Source organism: Patagioenas fasciata, chromosome 4 (genome assembly GCF_037038585.1).
Source record: "Patagioenas fasciata isolate bPatFas1 chromosome 4, bPatFas1.hap1, whole genome shotgun sequence".
Taxonomy (NCBI): domain Eukaryota; kingdom Metazoa; phylum Chordata; class Aves; order Columbiformes; family Columbidae; genus Patagioenas; species Patagioenas fasciata.
This window is the reverse complement of record NC_092523.1, coordinates 34,528,894-34,546,459: the sequence shown is the minus strand read 5'-3', so window position 1 is coordinate 34,546,459 and position 17,566 is coordinate 34,528,894. Positions and strand designations below refer to the sequence as shown.

Genomic DNA, 17,566 nt, shown 5'->3' with positions numbered 1-17,566 from the left:
AGTACTAGGGATGTCCAGAAGGTGTGATCACTCACACTTTCGTTATAATTCGTAGATGAGTTTAAACTCTTCCCCGATTCACTGTGTCAAAATACCATGACACACCTTCTCAAACTGCAAATTTCCTATACTTTTTTAATGCACTATACTAATATAAGCAGGTGGTAGATATTTTTGTCATCACGCTATATGATAGCAAGTCCATACTGAAAAAGTGACAACATTTTCTGAGACAAAAAAATGAGGAATTATTTTTAAAGTGTGAAAATCTAATAGATGCTCTTTATCCTGATTTGTAGTAGAACTGCTCCCAAATACCCTTGTAAGCAGTATCCAGTTTCCTTGGAAATTCAAATAGATAAACAAGACAAAAATTTGGCAGTTGATTTTGGGACAGAAATGTATCCATTTTCTCTGTAATTACAAATTTACTTTCAATTTAATAATGCTATGCAAAGAATAAAAAGTAACGTCCACTACTCTATTTTTTTTGGTAATTCGCTGTGTTATTTTAATAGTTCCCTACACACTTCTGGCGGATAGTTAGCGAGCTACTATCACCGTGAGAGTTACCTTTTCATGGTGGCTTTTGTAGTCACTGCTCATGCTGCATTTGGAAAACTGTAGCTCACATACCTTTTGATTTAGCTCTGTGTAAAATGACCCACTAACAACTCAGAGACCAGGGGAAAGGAAAGAAAAAGTCCTGTCAGCTATTGTCTGTATTTACAATAAAAGAGAGCATACACTGATTAAATTCTATTGGTTCTATTCAGCCTTTCTGATGTGATTTGAATTGATGTGACCTGACATAATAAGGCACGTCACGTGCCTTAAAAAAATCTATGAGGTAGCTGTTGTTTGCAGTATGTTTGTGAGTGCAATTTCTGGGACACAGACACCTCTGTTTATAAAACATCCTGCTTTTCAAGGTAAATAGTTGTACATGCCTCTGTTGTTTTTTTTCACTGAGGAAAAAATTAGCTTCAGAGCAGAAAAGGTTGTATTTTTTGAGAAGGAACAGGAAAATGGAAGTATTCTGATCAAGTTGCATTATCCTGCAGGTCACTGAAGAAAAAAAAGGATGCTACTGAAATTCTGGTTCACACTCAGTTCACTTAATTTAGGATGTTTAGCCTGTAATCCCGTATGGACTATGTTAATGCAAACCGTATCTTGCCTCCCAGCTATAAAACTGGGATACATGTGGACCTAAGCCTCTTATGTGAGATTTTAAATACTCAGGCTTTATAGGCAATTAAAAAAAGAATCTCCCAAGGGCAGGAAAAGATTGACAAGCTATAGCTGCCAGCAGCAGGGAAAGCGTAACTAACGCGTTTGGCATCCCCTGGCCAGGAGAACATAGATTTCCACTGCCTGTCTTATCATGCAGGAGATTAAAAGGAGAGGCCAAACATCCAAATTCAGTACTGAAGCAGCTATTTTTGAGCTTGACAAAAGGAACTATAACAGGCCTAGCTTCTGCGACCGAGGCCTAGTACAGGATGATGACTCACACAACTTCAGAGACCAGCACAAAGCTGATCTGTATTTTGGTGCCTTGCTAACAAAACCCACATTTCTGTATGACTTGCTAAGAAAATTCAAACATCATGGTCCTTGGGAGGCAGCCCAGCTCTAACCCCTAGAATTTCCTCTTGACAACGTGTTCTCAGCAACAGGAGCAGCCAAAGTCAGTAACCATCAAGCAATCTCATTTTCCTCTGCAATATGTCTGTCTGTTGGATTAATTTTTGGATTGCCACTACCACCAATTTTTTCAAAAAGTTTTCATTGTAAACACTTAGTATGCTCTTTTCTCATAATATTTTATGCAAACTGCAAAGTATTTGAAACTGCTTAATATAATTAAATTTCTGCATATAAAAATGTTTACAATATCCAAGCTGACAAAATCAGCAAATTCTGTTGTGTTACTTGAGTGTAACTGAGAGTGATGGGCTTGTAGCCACAAATGGAAAAAAAAAAATTACCCTTTCCAGGGTATATAAAATGTATACATACATAGATACACATACACATGGAAGTGTATAATAACTTAATATTATATTAACGTAGTATTCACGAATGTAAACACTAAAGAAAAAGCTTTTTGCTTGAGCTAGTAGCTACAGATGTGCTGCAGAGTCTATAGAGTTTACATGTTTCTATCAGAAGGATAAGCATTTATTTCCCAAGCTAAGTATTAACATTACCCAGGCTAGACTCTAACCACTGGAACCTGGTTTTCTGCAGCAAGTTTGAAGCTGGAAAACAACAAGAAAACTGAAATGGCCCTTTAATGTGTAAACACCTTCTTGATCTACCAAAATGGAGATTTAAAAAATGGGGATGTAAAGCACTTCTAAGATCTGGGGAAATGTAGGTTGACTGCTACACTCCTACAGTTTTGCTCTTCCTTGGATTTCAATTTCTTCAACATCATTTAGATCCTTTCTCTTTGCTACTGTATACCATAAATGGCCTTTCCTACTCAGAGAGTAGGAAACTCTCAAGAGTCTTACTATTCAAGACAGTTTCTAGAGCACAGACTGTTCTGGAACACAACAAGCAGGACAATCCTGCTAATAAGAATGAAAACCTTAAATGCTCACAGTGGTATTGCTTGTAAGAATAAGCACTTGTTTAGAATACTGAAGAAATGGCAGCATCATGCATGATGCTCACACTGCTGATGAAGATGACCCCACATCACCTGACCGTCCCTTGAAGTCATATTATTCTTTAGCTGCTATTTTATCCTTTGCGATATCCTGTAATTGGACTACTATACATAGAAAGAACACTTTTTGAAAAAATTCTGACTTACTTTTCTGGTGTAGACCTTCCCCTCAGACGATGTGGTGGTACTGGAGGTGGCACATGTGGAGGTGGTAAAGGGGATGAGACCTTAAAGGCATCAGCGCTACTGTCAGAAGCGCTTTTGGACAACGGTCTGTACGTCTGTGTCTTTGCAGCTGGGTGTGCCTGAGCAGAGAAGGATGGACTGTAGCTACCTAATATAAGACAAAAGCAGCAATAGTCACAGCATGAGAATGCGTTTTAATAAAACACAAGGTGGAATGCTACAAGAACTCACAGTTACTCAATAAAGCTGCAAGCTTACAAAAATGTGGAAATGCATTTTAAAAAATATACATTGCTGTATACTATGTAGCTCATTAGAATACTTTTTACATATTTCTATGTAAAACTACAAACACAGAGATAAAGTGCAGTATAGTTAAAATAAATTAATGATTAATTTGAGGAGGGAAGAAGTTAATGGCTGTATGCATCCATCAGACCTGTTAGTGACAGCCTGTTATTGATCCCCAGGCTCATCTGCCCCTCAGCTGTTCTATGTTCAGAAAGAAGAGAAAAGGCAGGAAATGCACATTTTTTCATTTTTATAATTACTGTTAATCTAGGACAACTAGGCAACAGCGTATCTTGAAGAAAATCGCAAGAGTCCAAACAGAACTCGAACAACTGACCCACAACAAATGCTCTCACCAGTACACAAAAAGGCAGCATGAGAGCACATCAAATGCAACAGACACTAAAATAGAAGAATTTTGAATGGCACTTTTGCACAAGGCACTATGGACCGTATTTGCACATACAGTCTTTCACATTTTCACTTTTGTTCTTGTAAATAATTTTACTGTATGGTTGTAATCTTCTGAAAGACACAACAAGTACGTATCTATTAATGTGTCTTTCTTGCAGCTAAATAATATTAACACCAGTGCTTATAGCAAAAATGAACAAGATCATGAAACAGACTCATCTTTATTAGGCATTCTCACTGCATATTTTAAAAAGGTGTTTTCAGTACAGTCTTTTTGTCTTCCCATTAATGTAATTAGCATTTTTACTTCCACCCAGCAGTTTCCTTTCAATTTTGATAAGGAAAGGCTGCATTACTCACAATCACTAGTTAAATAAATGCAATATAATCAGAAACGACAGTATTACAACGTATCCTATCTGCAGTAAAAGGCCCACAGCTGCAATTCATTTCTGTGGTAAGAATGAAACCAAAATTAAACTTTGTTTCATTTGGGAAAAAAGGCATGAAAAAACACCAACTGAGACCAAACAAGACAATAAAAAGTGTTTATATATGCATTACAAAAGCAAGCATCAATAGTTAACTGCCCCTGTTACTTGCTGACATTAACAAGAGACTCATTGTGAAGTGAGGGAATAATTCCTACCAGTACTGTATGCATATGCAGTATTATACATGTCTGTGGCGTCATCTACAAAAAGAAATATAGATGTTACAGCAGTGCAATATGTGCCAGTTTATCACAGCAATGCAGCTTTGTTTTTGCAAATACAAACTGAAGATTGGTAGGCAATCAAATGCTGAATTTATTTTTCTTATCTCATAGGTGTTTTCTGAAGACTCTCTTTTCCCATCATACTTACCCATAGGCTATTTTTACCACCTTATTAGCAAAATGGTATCTTGTCATGTCACCCATATTGTGTACTTAGTGGTTAGCAGTGAATTGCAAATCACAGATTTTTGTCTGTTCTTCTCCCTTCCACAAGCTCAATGTCTTCCTTTTGTCATCTCTCCTCTACTAGAGACTACTAAGTTGTTGTTCTTTTCACAAAAAGCAACCTGAAATACCTACTATGTGACTAGTGTTCAAAATAGCAAAAAATTTACTGCTTCCATTTTTTAATCTCCCACTAATGCTGTATGACCATACTAAATGCAAGCTCTACCTCAGGTGAATAAAGTCTCCTTCCTTTCAGAGGTGTAATGGGTATAACTGCTGTTTATACAGTTTCTTGACATCCTTGGTGACCATCACGCTGTTCTAACGCACCAGGTCTCCAAAAGCAAGCTGGTATGGCAGGAGACTCACAGTGGCCAGTTTCTTGTCTCTCAAAGTGGAGATGAGGATCACTTCACTGAGCTCCCCAGTGACGTGGTAGCATACTGGTTGCTTACCTATTCTAATAACTTTAATTTTTCTTCAGTTTTAGTAATTAAATAAATCCATTAGACTTTTTCAGCCTTTAGCAGAGGAGATGGTGCTCTCTGCAGTAAAATCTATCATCCAATTTACTCATTTGATTTGATTCATTATTTGACACTTGGTGAACACTTGTATTTTCACATAGCAGCCAGGCAAAATGCAGAAAAGTGCATTTTTTAGTACCACTGGGAACCAGCCAGCCAAAACAAAAGCATACTTACCAGGTTTATGAACCATATGGATTTGCTTGAACATTGTCTTGTACCAATCCTTTGGCCTGTCAACTGTCTAAATAAAATACAGTTTTTAACAGTTAACAAAAAATAAAAATAGCTGTGTGTACAGATCTGATCAGATACTTAGATGTTACTCTGGACACAAAGTCTGTTATGTTTTGATTCCTTATTAATATAATAATTTTCATGCCATCTATTTCAAATGGTGTATTCATGGTTTCCACCTAGGAATTCCTGTAAAAAGTCCTGGAAGACGCTGAAGACTGAGCCAGTTTTGGACTCTGATCTTGGATGGTACAATGGTTGGAAACATAGGAATTAGTACCAGATCAATCATTTATCTTCTTAGTACCCTATATTTGACAACGATGAATGGCTACATACTTTACAGCAAAAGACAAACATTTCAGCAATTACAAGCATGTAAGAAGAGCTTCTTTGAACTCCTGGTAAGTTCCAACTTAAATTATCTTCAAAACATAATTGTTAAATAATGCAGAAAAACTTAGGAATACTACCAAGAAAATAATTAAGACAACACTATATTTAAAACTTCATGTTTTGATTGTAAACAAAGAGTATTTCCTTTTATCCGTTTTAAACTCCCGTTCCAGGAAACTTAATTTATGTCTTTATTTTCATAAAAGTGAATGTAATATACCTTTCAATAACCACTCATTACGTTATACTTATCCTTACTTTCGTAAAATAGGCAATCCCAAAGTTTCCAAATTCTTCTCACACCAACATTTGCTTATGCTTCTAATTAATTTTATCTCTCACCCTTCTGCATTTTCTCTTTTGCTGTAATTTTCTTTGAGATAGGATGATAATATTTCAGAAAAAGAGACAACACCAAGGCAAACATGTTTTCAGTATTATTATTCTTAAGTCTTAAAATTTTACTTGTTTCATAGTAGTCATAAAAGCAGAAATTTTGATGCAAAATTATCTTCAAATCTCAGTGTGCACAGGGATAATTCAAAAGACCCCTCTTAATGTGCATTAATGGCATTAGCTAACACTATATCTGCAATCACTGTCTATTCTTCTTCACTATGAAAAGTGAAAATCCACAAATTCTTCTCTACTAAATAACTGATAGATCTGAGTGTGCTCACCTGGCTCCATGCCATCATTACTGAATCACACTTTTGCCCTAAATACTTGTTACGGTTACTGTACATAATTAACCAGTTTTGTTAACAATGGTAAGCTCTTACTATAAGGGACTAAGCAGAAAATGCTCCGGTATTTTGAGGAATCAATATATGTTCTCACAAAATTGCTACTAAATGACATTTAAAAAAAATGGTTTAAAAGAAGAGCTGACAGTCAACACTCATGGATCTGCTGGGGAGGAAAGATATTTAAGTGCCAGGTTATGCTTCTTACCCAGACCTGTTTGCAAGGGATGAAGGTGATACAGTTTCATATCAAGACCAGGTCCCTTCACCTACCTACCAACACTCCTGACTTCTGCCACAGAGAAGATGCTCAGAAGCAGATTTGGACCATATTAACACTGTTTCCCTAAAGGTATCAAACATCTATACTAGTGGAACTCTGGTAAGAACAGTTTAGCTGGATTTTAAACAAGTAGGCTGTTCGGTGCTCCAAGACCATATATGTTGACAAGTTTACAAGGAAGTCCAGAAGGTCTTAAGGAATTCAAGCTGATGGGCATAACCTCCAGAGTACTCCTCATTTCCCACAGCACTACAAACCTGCAATGGTCCCATGATACTGGAACTGCCTTTCTGGTTGTATTGGGCCAAGAAGAGTCTTCCAAATCAGTGACAGGTGACTGGATTGGAAACACTGCATAAATATTACTGCTATGACCCTACTGTTTGTCCAGGGACAAAGTCCACAGATATCACTTTTCCAGATCCACCTTATCAAGTCAGGTCCTCCACAAATCAACAGGAGGTTTCCACATAGAGATCAGGTATGCAGAAGCTCCCACCTGACCAGAGAAAAAGGTCTCCCAACATCTTTATGGACATAGGAATGTTTTTGTCCCATTATCTCCCCCTCAACCCTCACCCTGGAGTTTAAAGTCTCAGCCAATAATTTGGCTTCACATTATAATCCAGATAGGATTAGTTAAGGAATAGATTAAATTCATTTAAAATAAATTTTCTCAATTTATATTCACTAATCCCACATACCTACATTTGTTTGAGGAATTAGCAGTATTCACAATGCACCAAGCCATTCAGAAGCCATCTTGCTTTGCATACGTTATAGTTGTTGCAATTAAATGTTGGAACATCTTACGTGAATGAATGATCAGCCAAACAGCATGAATAGGACATAAGAAGTATCTGCAATTGGTACTTAGGGGAGTCCACAATCATTGCGGTACTCTAATAATCCATCAGAAATTATACAATTAAAGGAGGCACTTACTACTTTCAGTGGACCTTCTGTAGTGCTTTTTTTTTTTGCCTCTTTTTTTTTCTTTCTTTCCATGGCTGGAATACTACATTACTAAGTACAGAAAGGAAATCTGGTGGGACTTGATTATTTTTTTTTTTTCATTCTTATTGAATAGAAGTCTTTTTAGTCTGCAGAATAATAATTAGATAGTTAGACATGAAGCAATCATTTTGGATGGTCTAAAACAGTGCAGTTGTACTGCTTTCCACAAATCTGTTTTTTCCTCTCCTAGGACTCTGGCGGTGGTTAACTCTGGTGGTGTCATTTGATGGAATACTTTTCTGAATGAGCAGCATTTTATCCTCTCTTTTCCAGAGGCTTGATTTTTAATGCCTTGGAACTTCTTCGTCTTTGGGGCAGGGCTTGGCATAGTGGCAGAACTTGATGATCTGAATTTTTGGGCTTCAGACTCGCCCTGCCCAGAGCTGGCAGGAGCTCAGGTGCTACGGAGGAAACATGCTACCGTGGGATGGAGGTTCCAAGAGAAGGGAAAGCTTTATAGTAATCCTCCCCCTCTCAGCAGCTTTGGACAGAGAGGGTTTGCAGGAATAGAAAGAGAACATCACTCTGCCTTACTTGGTTAAACTGCCATCACAAACCACATTCTGAGTAAAGACACACTTAGAGGAGGTAACCACAGCTGGAAAAATGTCTCTGCTCCTGAAAAGCACTCCAAATCCGGAATGCAGATATTCCTCCCAAGTTCTTATTTACAGGCTTACCATTGAGTAGCACAGTGTTCTGCAACATGGTGTGTATTGCACCTAATCACCCGTCAACCTGTATTTACGGCTTGTTTGGTAGACTGTTGTCATTTTCATAAAGACGGAAGAATAAGAAACTCCTATATTTTGCATGCAATAATAAACTAAACTATTGGCAAACTTCTTTTTCTCTCCAGATGGAATAATGCTGAACTTTCTGGGAGAAGATGCCTATTTGATTGCTCATTGACCTTAGAAAAAGAGTGAGTGATATAATCCTACTTCCTACTCTTCATGGGAAATGCAGTTATAGCACTTTTGCATATCTCTGCATAGTACTGCACTTCTGAGAGGTGTCAAGGCACAGCATATTTGAGTCTTTTACTGGCAACTGTATCACCTTTGTTCTTACACAACTGGAGTACACGTGGCTGAAATATACTCATGCACATTTAAAATGTAATCTCAAATCAATATCTTGAAAACAATCTCACTTCCAGCTAAGTCCTAAGGAAGCAGAATACAGACACAAAGTGGCACACGAGGCACACATTCCCACACACATGCTAGCATAATCTTTTAACTCATCTCTCATTGTGAGAATAATTTCTATACCACTAAGTTAACAATCTATAAGATATTTCAAAATTGAAACAACAAAAACCAGAGCAAATGCAGCTGAAAAATGTCCCAATTCAAATTACATTATGTTTTTAGGAGAAAATCTGACAGACTCAGACCATACAATCCGAAACTTAAATATAGGTTGGCAGCTTGCCAACTCTGTTAAGCACACTTGAGGGGGATTTCTGTTATAATCTTATACAACTGATATGCACCCTCTTAGATCAATCCACTATTACAAAAAAGAACAAAACCAATTACTTTATCCTATATAGACCATAGGGACATATCTAACTAAAAAGGGGGTAGGAAGCTGGAGCATTGTTGCAAATACATTTCTTCATTTTTTAAAGATTCTGACCATTTTACTTTTTATGTCAAAAATAAAGCAAGAAATGCTGGAGTCTCCCCTCACTCTTATCAAAATTATCCCCATCTTACCACTTATTCCGAATTTTTCTTATTGCTTTTCTCCATCAATTCTTGATTTTCCCCCTAATTTTTCAATCCCTTGCAGCAGTTCTTGGCAATACAACACAGCCCCACATGTCAGCCTTGGCAGAGCGGACCCATCCAACAGCTGCCACCATCCTAACAGCTGCCACAAAGACTTCACCTGCAAGGGCTCTGCCGCCTTCATCCTGGCTCCCGCTCTTCTTACTCTCTGCCCGGCTAGCACAGTGCTGCTCCTCCGGCGGGGAAGGCCAGTCAGCGCTTCCTTTACAGCCCTAGTGCCGCTGCCACTGTGCTCTCTGGACCAGCCAGAAGAGGCTGCCCTGACAGCAGAGTGGAAAGAATGCTTCAGCATAGCAAAAACAAAACTCTTCAGTTCGGCATCCTGGGACTGCTCAGGCAGCGACTCGTGGCAGATGATCAAAACTGGGCTAGGCACAATGAAAGGGTTTCCACGCTATTTGTTTACGTGTCACTCAAGGGCACAGTGATCATATATTGCACTTCCATGAAAATGGTAGTCACTTCGATTATTATCAGAACAAAATGATTCATTTCTGCATGACCCTGATGACATAAGAATCAGTGCCCAAGAAAATGTAGAAGCATGAGATTTTTATATAAATACACACATGTGTATATAAGTATACTTGTCTGCATGCATGCATATATATAGACTGTATAAACTTTATTTTAGGAACAACAGAACAAATGCAATTACTGCATCTATCCAAAAGGCAAGAACTGCAAGAGAAGCAGGAAAGAGACACAAAGTTTTGGCTACTTCTAATTAAAACTAGAAACATGAGGTTGCCCAATTATGCTCCCATCAGCATTCTCCTTTTCCGTCAACACACAATATTATATTCATGAGCTCGCTGATTACGCACACTGTATTCTGCATTATATAAGACTAGAAGAATGTGAAAAACCCATTACCAACAATTGATTCATTGTACGAGTTCATACACAGATTCCCCAGAATTTCCTACCGTTCTAATTGCTGTAGGGATTCCAGATTCATCTACCGGGCCAATCCCTGCATAATGTGGGGCTTTAATGACTGTAATTTTTTTTTCTTCTTCTGAGGATCTACAGATTGGTATTGTACTGGTGGTGGTGGTGCTGCCAACAGTCTGAACATGCTCTGAGTATGTCTCTGTGGACTCTGTAAAGATAACATGACAGAATATTGTATAATGATACAATAATCATACTTGGCAGTTATAATGCACTTTCCCACTTCAGTATGCTGTTCAAAGACTGACAACAATCTTAACCATATGCAACATCTAAAAGAAAAAATAAAAAAATCAATCATCTTAGCTGGGGCTTTGCCCTACTTAATGTTCCACTAACAGAATTAAAAACTTACTTAAGGACCAGACAGGCTATTCCACTCAGATCTTCCTAGATTAGATATATTTTATCACAGCATCTTGCTCACAAAAAAACCCAAACCTCCACAAACTCAGCATTTCTATTGAGAAATAGTGGCAGCAGCTTTTTTCCTATAAATCAAACTCTTGCACCTTTCCTATCCATTTCTTGAAACTAGTGATGTAATTTCAAAACTTCCCCCGCTATTGCTACTGCCACGTCTAGCAAACTATAGAAAATTGCTGTTCTGTAAGCACAGCAACAGATTCCAAACAGCCCTCCACAAAGACTTATGTGATATGTCTTTGGAAACATTAAGTTTTGATGCATGTATATTATTATTAAAAAAATCCCAACATTTTATTTTAATCACTTAAAGTTACGTTAGTATGTTTGACTGCCTCTACATATAATCCATAAAAATGGACCTGAGAAACTTACCATCTGTAGATCAAACTAATGATCCACCTGTTGGTGGATACTTTAGGTGAACTGTGCAGGCTGCTACTGGTTTTGTGGTGACTTGCAATATTTCTATGCCTCTCCACAAATATTCTTTTATAATAAATTAAATTAATGTGCTACTATTACCTTGTCCCTTTAAAATTCAGAGTAATTTATTTAACAAAAAATACCTTACTGCTGGGATGTGTCATACGAAAATTTGTACTACTGCAGATGATGTACTTCTTTCACGTGTGCAGGAAAAAGAGCCCTACTCCTTTAGGCAGCATGTTTCAGTAAATTAGTAGACTGCTATGACAAAGCATCTTTTTTTGCAAGAGCAGGTACAGTGCTTGTGAGACGTGTCCATTGCAGGATAAGTGAAAGTAGGGAGTAAAACCCAAATATTCTAAGACTACTGTTGAAGATTACAGTTGCATCTTGAGTGACATTAACATCCACTGATTCTTCTGAAGCAAAATATCTGAATTGTAATATAAATCACCAAAAGCAGCTCTGGTGAGTGGAAGTTCTAATTTTAATTTGAATATTTCTGCTCACTCCTACAGCAGAGAGCTGGATTTGGTATGGCTGCTTCAGCTGTTTACTCAAGTCTGAAATCCTGTAAATAACCCTGTGCTACACATATATGGTGAGGGGCAACTTGCGTAGCAAATGTCTGAATATTTGGGCCTTTTTCCCAAAATTCATGACGTTAAATTTAGAAAACATTTTGGATTGGATCCTTTATTCTTTGTAGGCCTCAAATTGAGGCCATCAATGGGACTTTTACATGAGCAAGGAGAATTAAATCATGCTGTAATTGTGGAATACATAACTTCAGCATCATGGAAGAGTAAAAGTCCTGGGAAAACACTTTGCATATTTCAGATATATCCAAACCAGAACTGATAGGCCTTTAGATCAGCAAACTGGAAGCGATAGAAGAATCTAGAATTCTGGGATGTGGAGAAAGCCATGTATACAGTTTTTCTACTTATCAGTATGATAGGAATAGCAGCTTTTGTGTAAGCTGTAAGTCTCAGAATGAAACTGTCACCTAATTTCCCCACATGCACAACAAAAAAGTAAACTCCAGGATCAAGTTCAAATTATTTTGCATGTATAGTCTTATCTGATTATGCAAAACACTAGTAATCTGGCTGATAATATATTAAAAAAATTAACAATGCTGTACAAAAAAATACATAAATTATAGGTCGACGTGGCTTAGGTATTTAAAAGCACAGAGCCTCACCCTTTCTTGGCAGTATTTCTACTGAAGATGACGGAACTCGCAGGGAGAACCAATGTAAAAAGTTGGCCCTTGCTTTCTTAAAGAAGGCAAAACCTGAAGGGGCTGTACAGGTTGAGCTGTTTTGATATACACTCTTTCCTCAGTAAAGCTAGTAGAAAGGTGGCAAGAGCTCACTCTCACACATATAATTAATAAAACTTACTAGTGACTCCAGTTCATGATGACTACTGTATCTAACAATAAATGCTATTTTTTTCACATTTATTTCCCAGTGTAGATGAATAGACAATACCTTTCATTATGGATGTGAAGCACTCTGCAATTGTTTGCAATCTTTACCACATGAATTGGAATATGTTGTGTAAGGTATAAAGCAAATATTCTGTGTGAGGCTTACCCATCATTCTGCCATGCTGCATGATAACAATGTTGGAATTGAGCGAAGCTGGTGGAGGGTAAACTGAAGAAGGGGAAAAAGGCCTTTGAAAGTGACTCACTGGGCTGGCAGCAGTGCCAGAGCTCCCATTCACTGTGATCTGAGCCTGGGAGAAACAAAACAATATCCCATTAAACTACACACAAAGCCCTCCGACTGCCATCCCAAACAGAGAGCGAGGCAAGACTGTCACCCACACAACAATCACCAGTTGTCAGGTACCCAGCCATAGCGGCATCCGCATTCACTGAAATACAAAACTCATCACAAGGGGAGCAGAATCTGTTTCTTCTATACCTTGTACCTCCCCCCTTCCCTCCTTGTATGTGCCGTCTGCGAAGCGTGCTGAAGTCATGGGAAGGTGACAGAAAGACCATGGTCAAAGCAACGAAGACAGCACAAACAAGGTCTGCAGAGGTCTGACAGCAATATAAAATGACGATGGCAGTAAAAGTTCCTCTCGCTGTGTGACAAAGGCTGCCTGCCACAGATCACTCACTCCAAGAAACATATCCCCTTACTGCACATGCTCAAGCCTTATTGATATTAATGGGAACTAGTCATTAAGACTAGCTAAAGAGAGTGAGTCAAAGCTGCTTTAAAAAATGGAAGCCAGCTGGAGTGACTGTGGGATGCTGATATGTAACCTATCACAATAAAAAAAAATAGCACCAATAAAAAAACCCCATAAACACAAAACAACAGAACAAAATCAAATAAACAAAATGGGAAAGCTAAGTAAACGGGCATAGTAGCAGCACCACAAGCCATTTAGGCTTTTGTCACAAGAGGTACTTAGGCAACAATCTGCTTCCCTGCCCCCAGGTTTAGAATCCCCAGATCTGGGCTGCAGCACTTTCATGGGGAGTATTGCAAGGATCAAAGCAGAGATTCTAAGAGAGCATTGAGCTTTTCTCATGTCATCCTCCCCTCCAAAAGAACTTGGAGCTGTAGGAATACAAAAGCTGCCTGAGCTCAAAGTTAGCTTTTCAAGGAGTATGAAGCCATGTTTTCAGACAGGGTTCCCAGATGAGGCCAGGTATCTCTAGCCTACTATTCCTGGGGTTCACCCATTCTCTTTTACTCCATGTTGTCTTTTTGGGAAAGCTTGTTTCTAGGGTAGGCGTAGCAACTTTGTCCAGAACTTTATATCTTCTTACTCATTTACTATGGTTTTTGTTTCTATGAAGAGGGGAACAGAATTACTGTGAGTCCTTTGTAGACTCAAAAGCTATTTCTATGAATTTCAGAAAAAAAATTTAAGATATTCCTCTGACAGGCTTTACCAAATAGCTGGGTTAGACAGAAAGGATCTCATATGAGGTAGCACACAATATTATGAAAACAGGATCCACAGGAGTAGCTGATAGACATAATTCATAAATGTACATGTGACATTTTTGGGTTTACTTTTAGAGATGATATCAGCTCAGCTAAAATTTCTTAGATCCACGTGACTTTTTGAAGCAAGTTTCCGTGGAGATGGCTATTGCATTAGTTTATTTGATGCATCTTGCACCGGTGAGAGGGTTAGCTGTAAAGACAGTTTTGTGAAGTTTCAAGTTCCAAGGGCCTTTTCCTGCCCTTGGAATAATTCAGGAGCTATTGACATTTCTACTTGAGCATGTGATGCTTTAGTTCCAGGTGACAGAGTTTGTTCCCAGATTTAACCAAGAAGTGAAGTCTTTAAGATGCCTGTTTGTGAATTAGACCTGTTACTTTACTAGGTAATCTCTTTTGTGGGAAAATAAGATGTTATACAAAATAACTGTTTCACCAAAATGCACATAATTCCCATCTTAATGGGAAGATAATCCTTATTGCTTTCATGCTGTTTGTTTCTCTAGGCTCCTCCATTTATTTTTTTCTCCAGTATACTTTACCAGTGTACTGATTCTTAAAAAAAAAAAAAAAAAAGAAAAAAAGTTTTGGAGTTGTGTTACAGGAGTTAGAAATGACAGCTTTTACATGCTTGTTAATATTACTATTTTTTAACAGCATCCAGAGTACTGACAGCAAATCACTGACTTCCCAGGTGACTATGTGCAAGTTTGGGCTCAAAATACTTTTTATAAAATATACATGAAACTTTAAAAATATATACACTGTTCTTTTCAAACTTGAAAATGATAGCATGCTGAAGTATTTGTATAAAGTTTGAACACTGTTGTGACCCAGTAAAACTCTGGTCTCAGAACATCTTTCTGTTTTGCAATTTAGTAACAAATTGTTCTATCTAAATGAAGGCTTTGTTCTGACTCATTTTAATCATGCAGATAATCTCAAAAGAAATCATAAGTGAGCTGGATTTGACCCAAATTCCATACCTTCTTTCTAACCATATATGAGTGTACTAAGGTACAGAAAAGTGAATGTACGTATAAAATGTCCAATTGCATGCTGGTTTTTTCCTTGACTTAACCAAGAGTAAAGCAACAGGACACTTGGGTACTACAGGATTATTATGAAGTTCACTCCTGTAAGAAACTGTGCTTAGGAGAGGAAAAGGTTAGTTAGAGGAGAGAAAAACAGTTTCGTGCAGTCAGTGGTCACGGCTGGGGACAAAACCGCATTAAATATCGCCAACAGTTACCATGAATTTACAGTTATATTATTGAAATTTGTACCTCAGTATAAACAAAAAATTGTGGTAGCCCAGAGGCTACAAACTCCACAAACCAGTATTTTGCCTTTAAACAAATCTCCTCAAAGTCTACAGACCACTTGCTTTTAATGAATTTTGAACAGACTTTTATTGATTTTCATTTCTTTTAAGCTAAGTGTTTGATACACCTTAGTTGACCATACAACTGCGCAACAACTTAGTATCATTTTCCTATTACCCAATCTGCTATACCAATGATTTTTTTTTTTTTGGTAAACAACTGTTGCAAAATATACTGTCAGACTGAACACAGAAAACTGCTAACAAAGTGTAACGGGATAACAGACAAGTTTGAATTCTTTTCCCCTTTGACAACCTGTTTGAACAAAACGGAGGAGGAAAAAAGGAAGCATAATTACATGAGAAGTGGCAGCAGTGTTGGTTAAGGTGGTGCCATCTGACACAGCAGACATCTGGCTCAAGGTTGGGGAAGGTGTTTCAGAGCAGTCAGTAGTATCATAGCTACAGGTCTGCAGCTCATCTAGAATGGCTGTGGAGGACTCACTCACTGTGCGGGAGGAGCACTCACTCATGGCAGAGTCTGTGCTCACAGAGGCGGTTTCGTTCCTGTGGATAATACTTTCGGAAGCTAGGTACGGGCATTTATATGAAAATTGTGAAAGGGCTGGGGTTTTATAAAAGCGTGAAGGCAGAAAATCATCAAGCGCTGGCAGAGAATATGGTACTAGATGGGTGCCACTGTCTGGTGAGAAAGAGGCTCTGTTAACTGGTACCACAGGAGGAGGAAGAGGCAGTGGAGAAGCTTCTGTTGCTGTTTGTCTGTGTGTCTGTGAAGCATTTACCTCCATCACAGGGGCAGTTACTTTCTGGTTTCCAAGCTGAGATTTGAGGAAAAAAAAATAAGAAAAGAAACAGATTACCAAATAAATAAAAAACTTTTCCCTTTGCCTCTTGCTGTGGGTAGGAGAATTACAAAAGCGTACGTTTTTCAGCAGCCCGAGGAAGTTCACATTCACATGGATTAGGAAGTAAATCAACCACGTTCTATATTAGAGCAGGAAAACAAGAACGAAGTTAATGCATCAAATACTAGTGGAAGCAATGCCAGAAACCATAGTGTGCTGGGGATGAATACTCATAATGTACTGCATATATTAATGATCTCAGTTGTGCATTGAGAAGGTTCATGCTATTTTATACTTTACATAAACATGAGGCTAGAGAACATTATGTTCATTTTGTTTGTAAAAGCAAAAAAGGATCTGCAAGTCTGATCTCTGTAAATATTGCTCTCTTTTTTTTTGTCAAAGGACAGGTATAATTTTGAAATTAACTGTAATACACAGATGGGCAGGACTGCAAGCTAAATGGAAACACTAATATTGAATGTTCATACAATCTGCAGTTTGCAGAATTTTTTTGCCTCTTGTGACTAAATACATCTTCTCCACTGCCCTTCTAATAAAAAAGTTTGGATGATAGAATTTCCAAGCACCCTGGAAGCACCCTGTCATCCTACTGGATAAGGTGTAGGCATAAGAGCCTTTTCAACATTAGAGAACACAAGGATTGTTAGGGTAATGGGTATAAACCTGAGGAACAACAAAGACTGGGAGCACAAGAACAGGACAGGGCTGACTTCGTGCTGAAAGAAAACACGCTAGTTGTTTGGCTTCAGCACAATTCCTTAAAAGTAAAAGGGAACATCCTCCCCCACAGGAGTGTTTCTGAAAATTGTCACACAATATATGAGCTTTATGTTCTGTTATTTCAAATCAGTCACAGGGCGCTGGGTTTAAGCGAGTGCTGAAACTGGTTTTTTGCATTTGCAACTAACTTATTTTTCAATTAAAGATACATGGAAAGCATGTTGGCATCCAGTCTTTGATAAACAGCTGCAAAAATCCTTCCATACTGCCTATTAGCCACAAGCTTTCAAACAGCTCTTTAAGTATGT

General features: G+C 38.0%; 1 protein-coding gene across 37 annotated transcripts in view; it reads right to left on the bottom strand.

Moving 5' to 3' along the window:
- Window positions 1-17,566, bottom strand: part of SORBS2 (sorbin and SH3 domain containing 2) — a 155,493-nt gene that overhangs the window by 42,944 nt on the left and 94,983 nt on the right. For 19 of the 37 annotated variants that reach the window (XM_071807600.1, XM_071807601.1, XM_071807605.1 and 16 more), the window contains 6 exons: window positions 16,008-16,487; window positions 12,945-13,089; window positions 10,458-10,633; window positions 5,225-5,291; window positions 4,224-4,268; window positions 2,831-3,017 (listed from right to left, as the gene is read on the bottom strand). In XM_071807600.1, the coding sequence (XP_071663701.1) occupies window positions 2,831-3,017; window positions 4,224-4,268; window positions 5,225-5,291; window positions 10,458-10,633; window positions 12,945-13,089; window positions 16,008-16,487 (1,100 nt within the window). The other 18 variants (XM_071807618.1, XM_071807628.1, XM_071807625.1 and 15 more) reach the window with 9 other exon arrangements.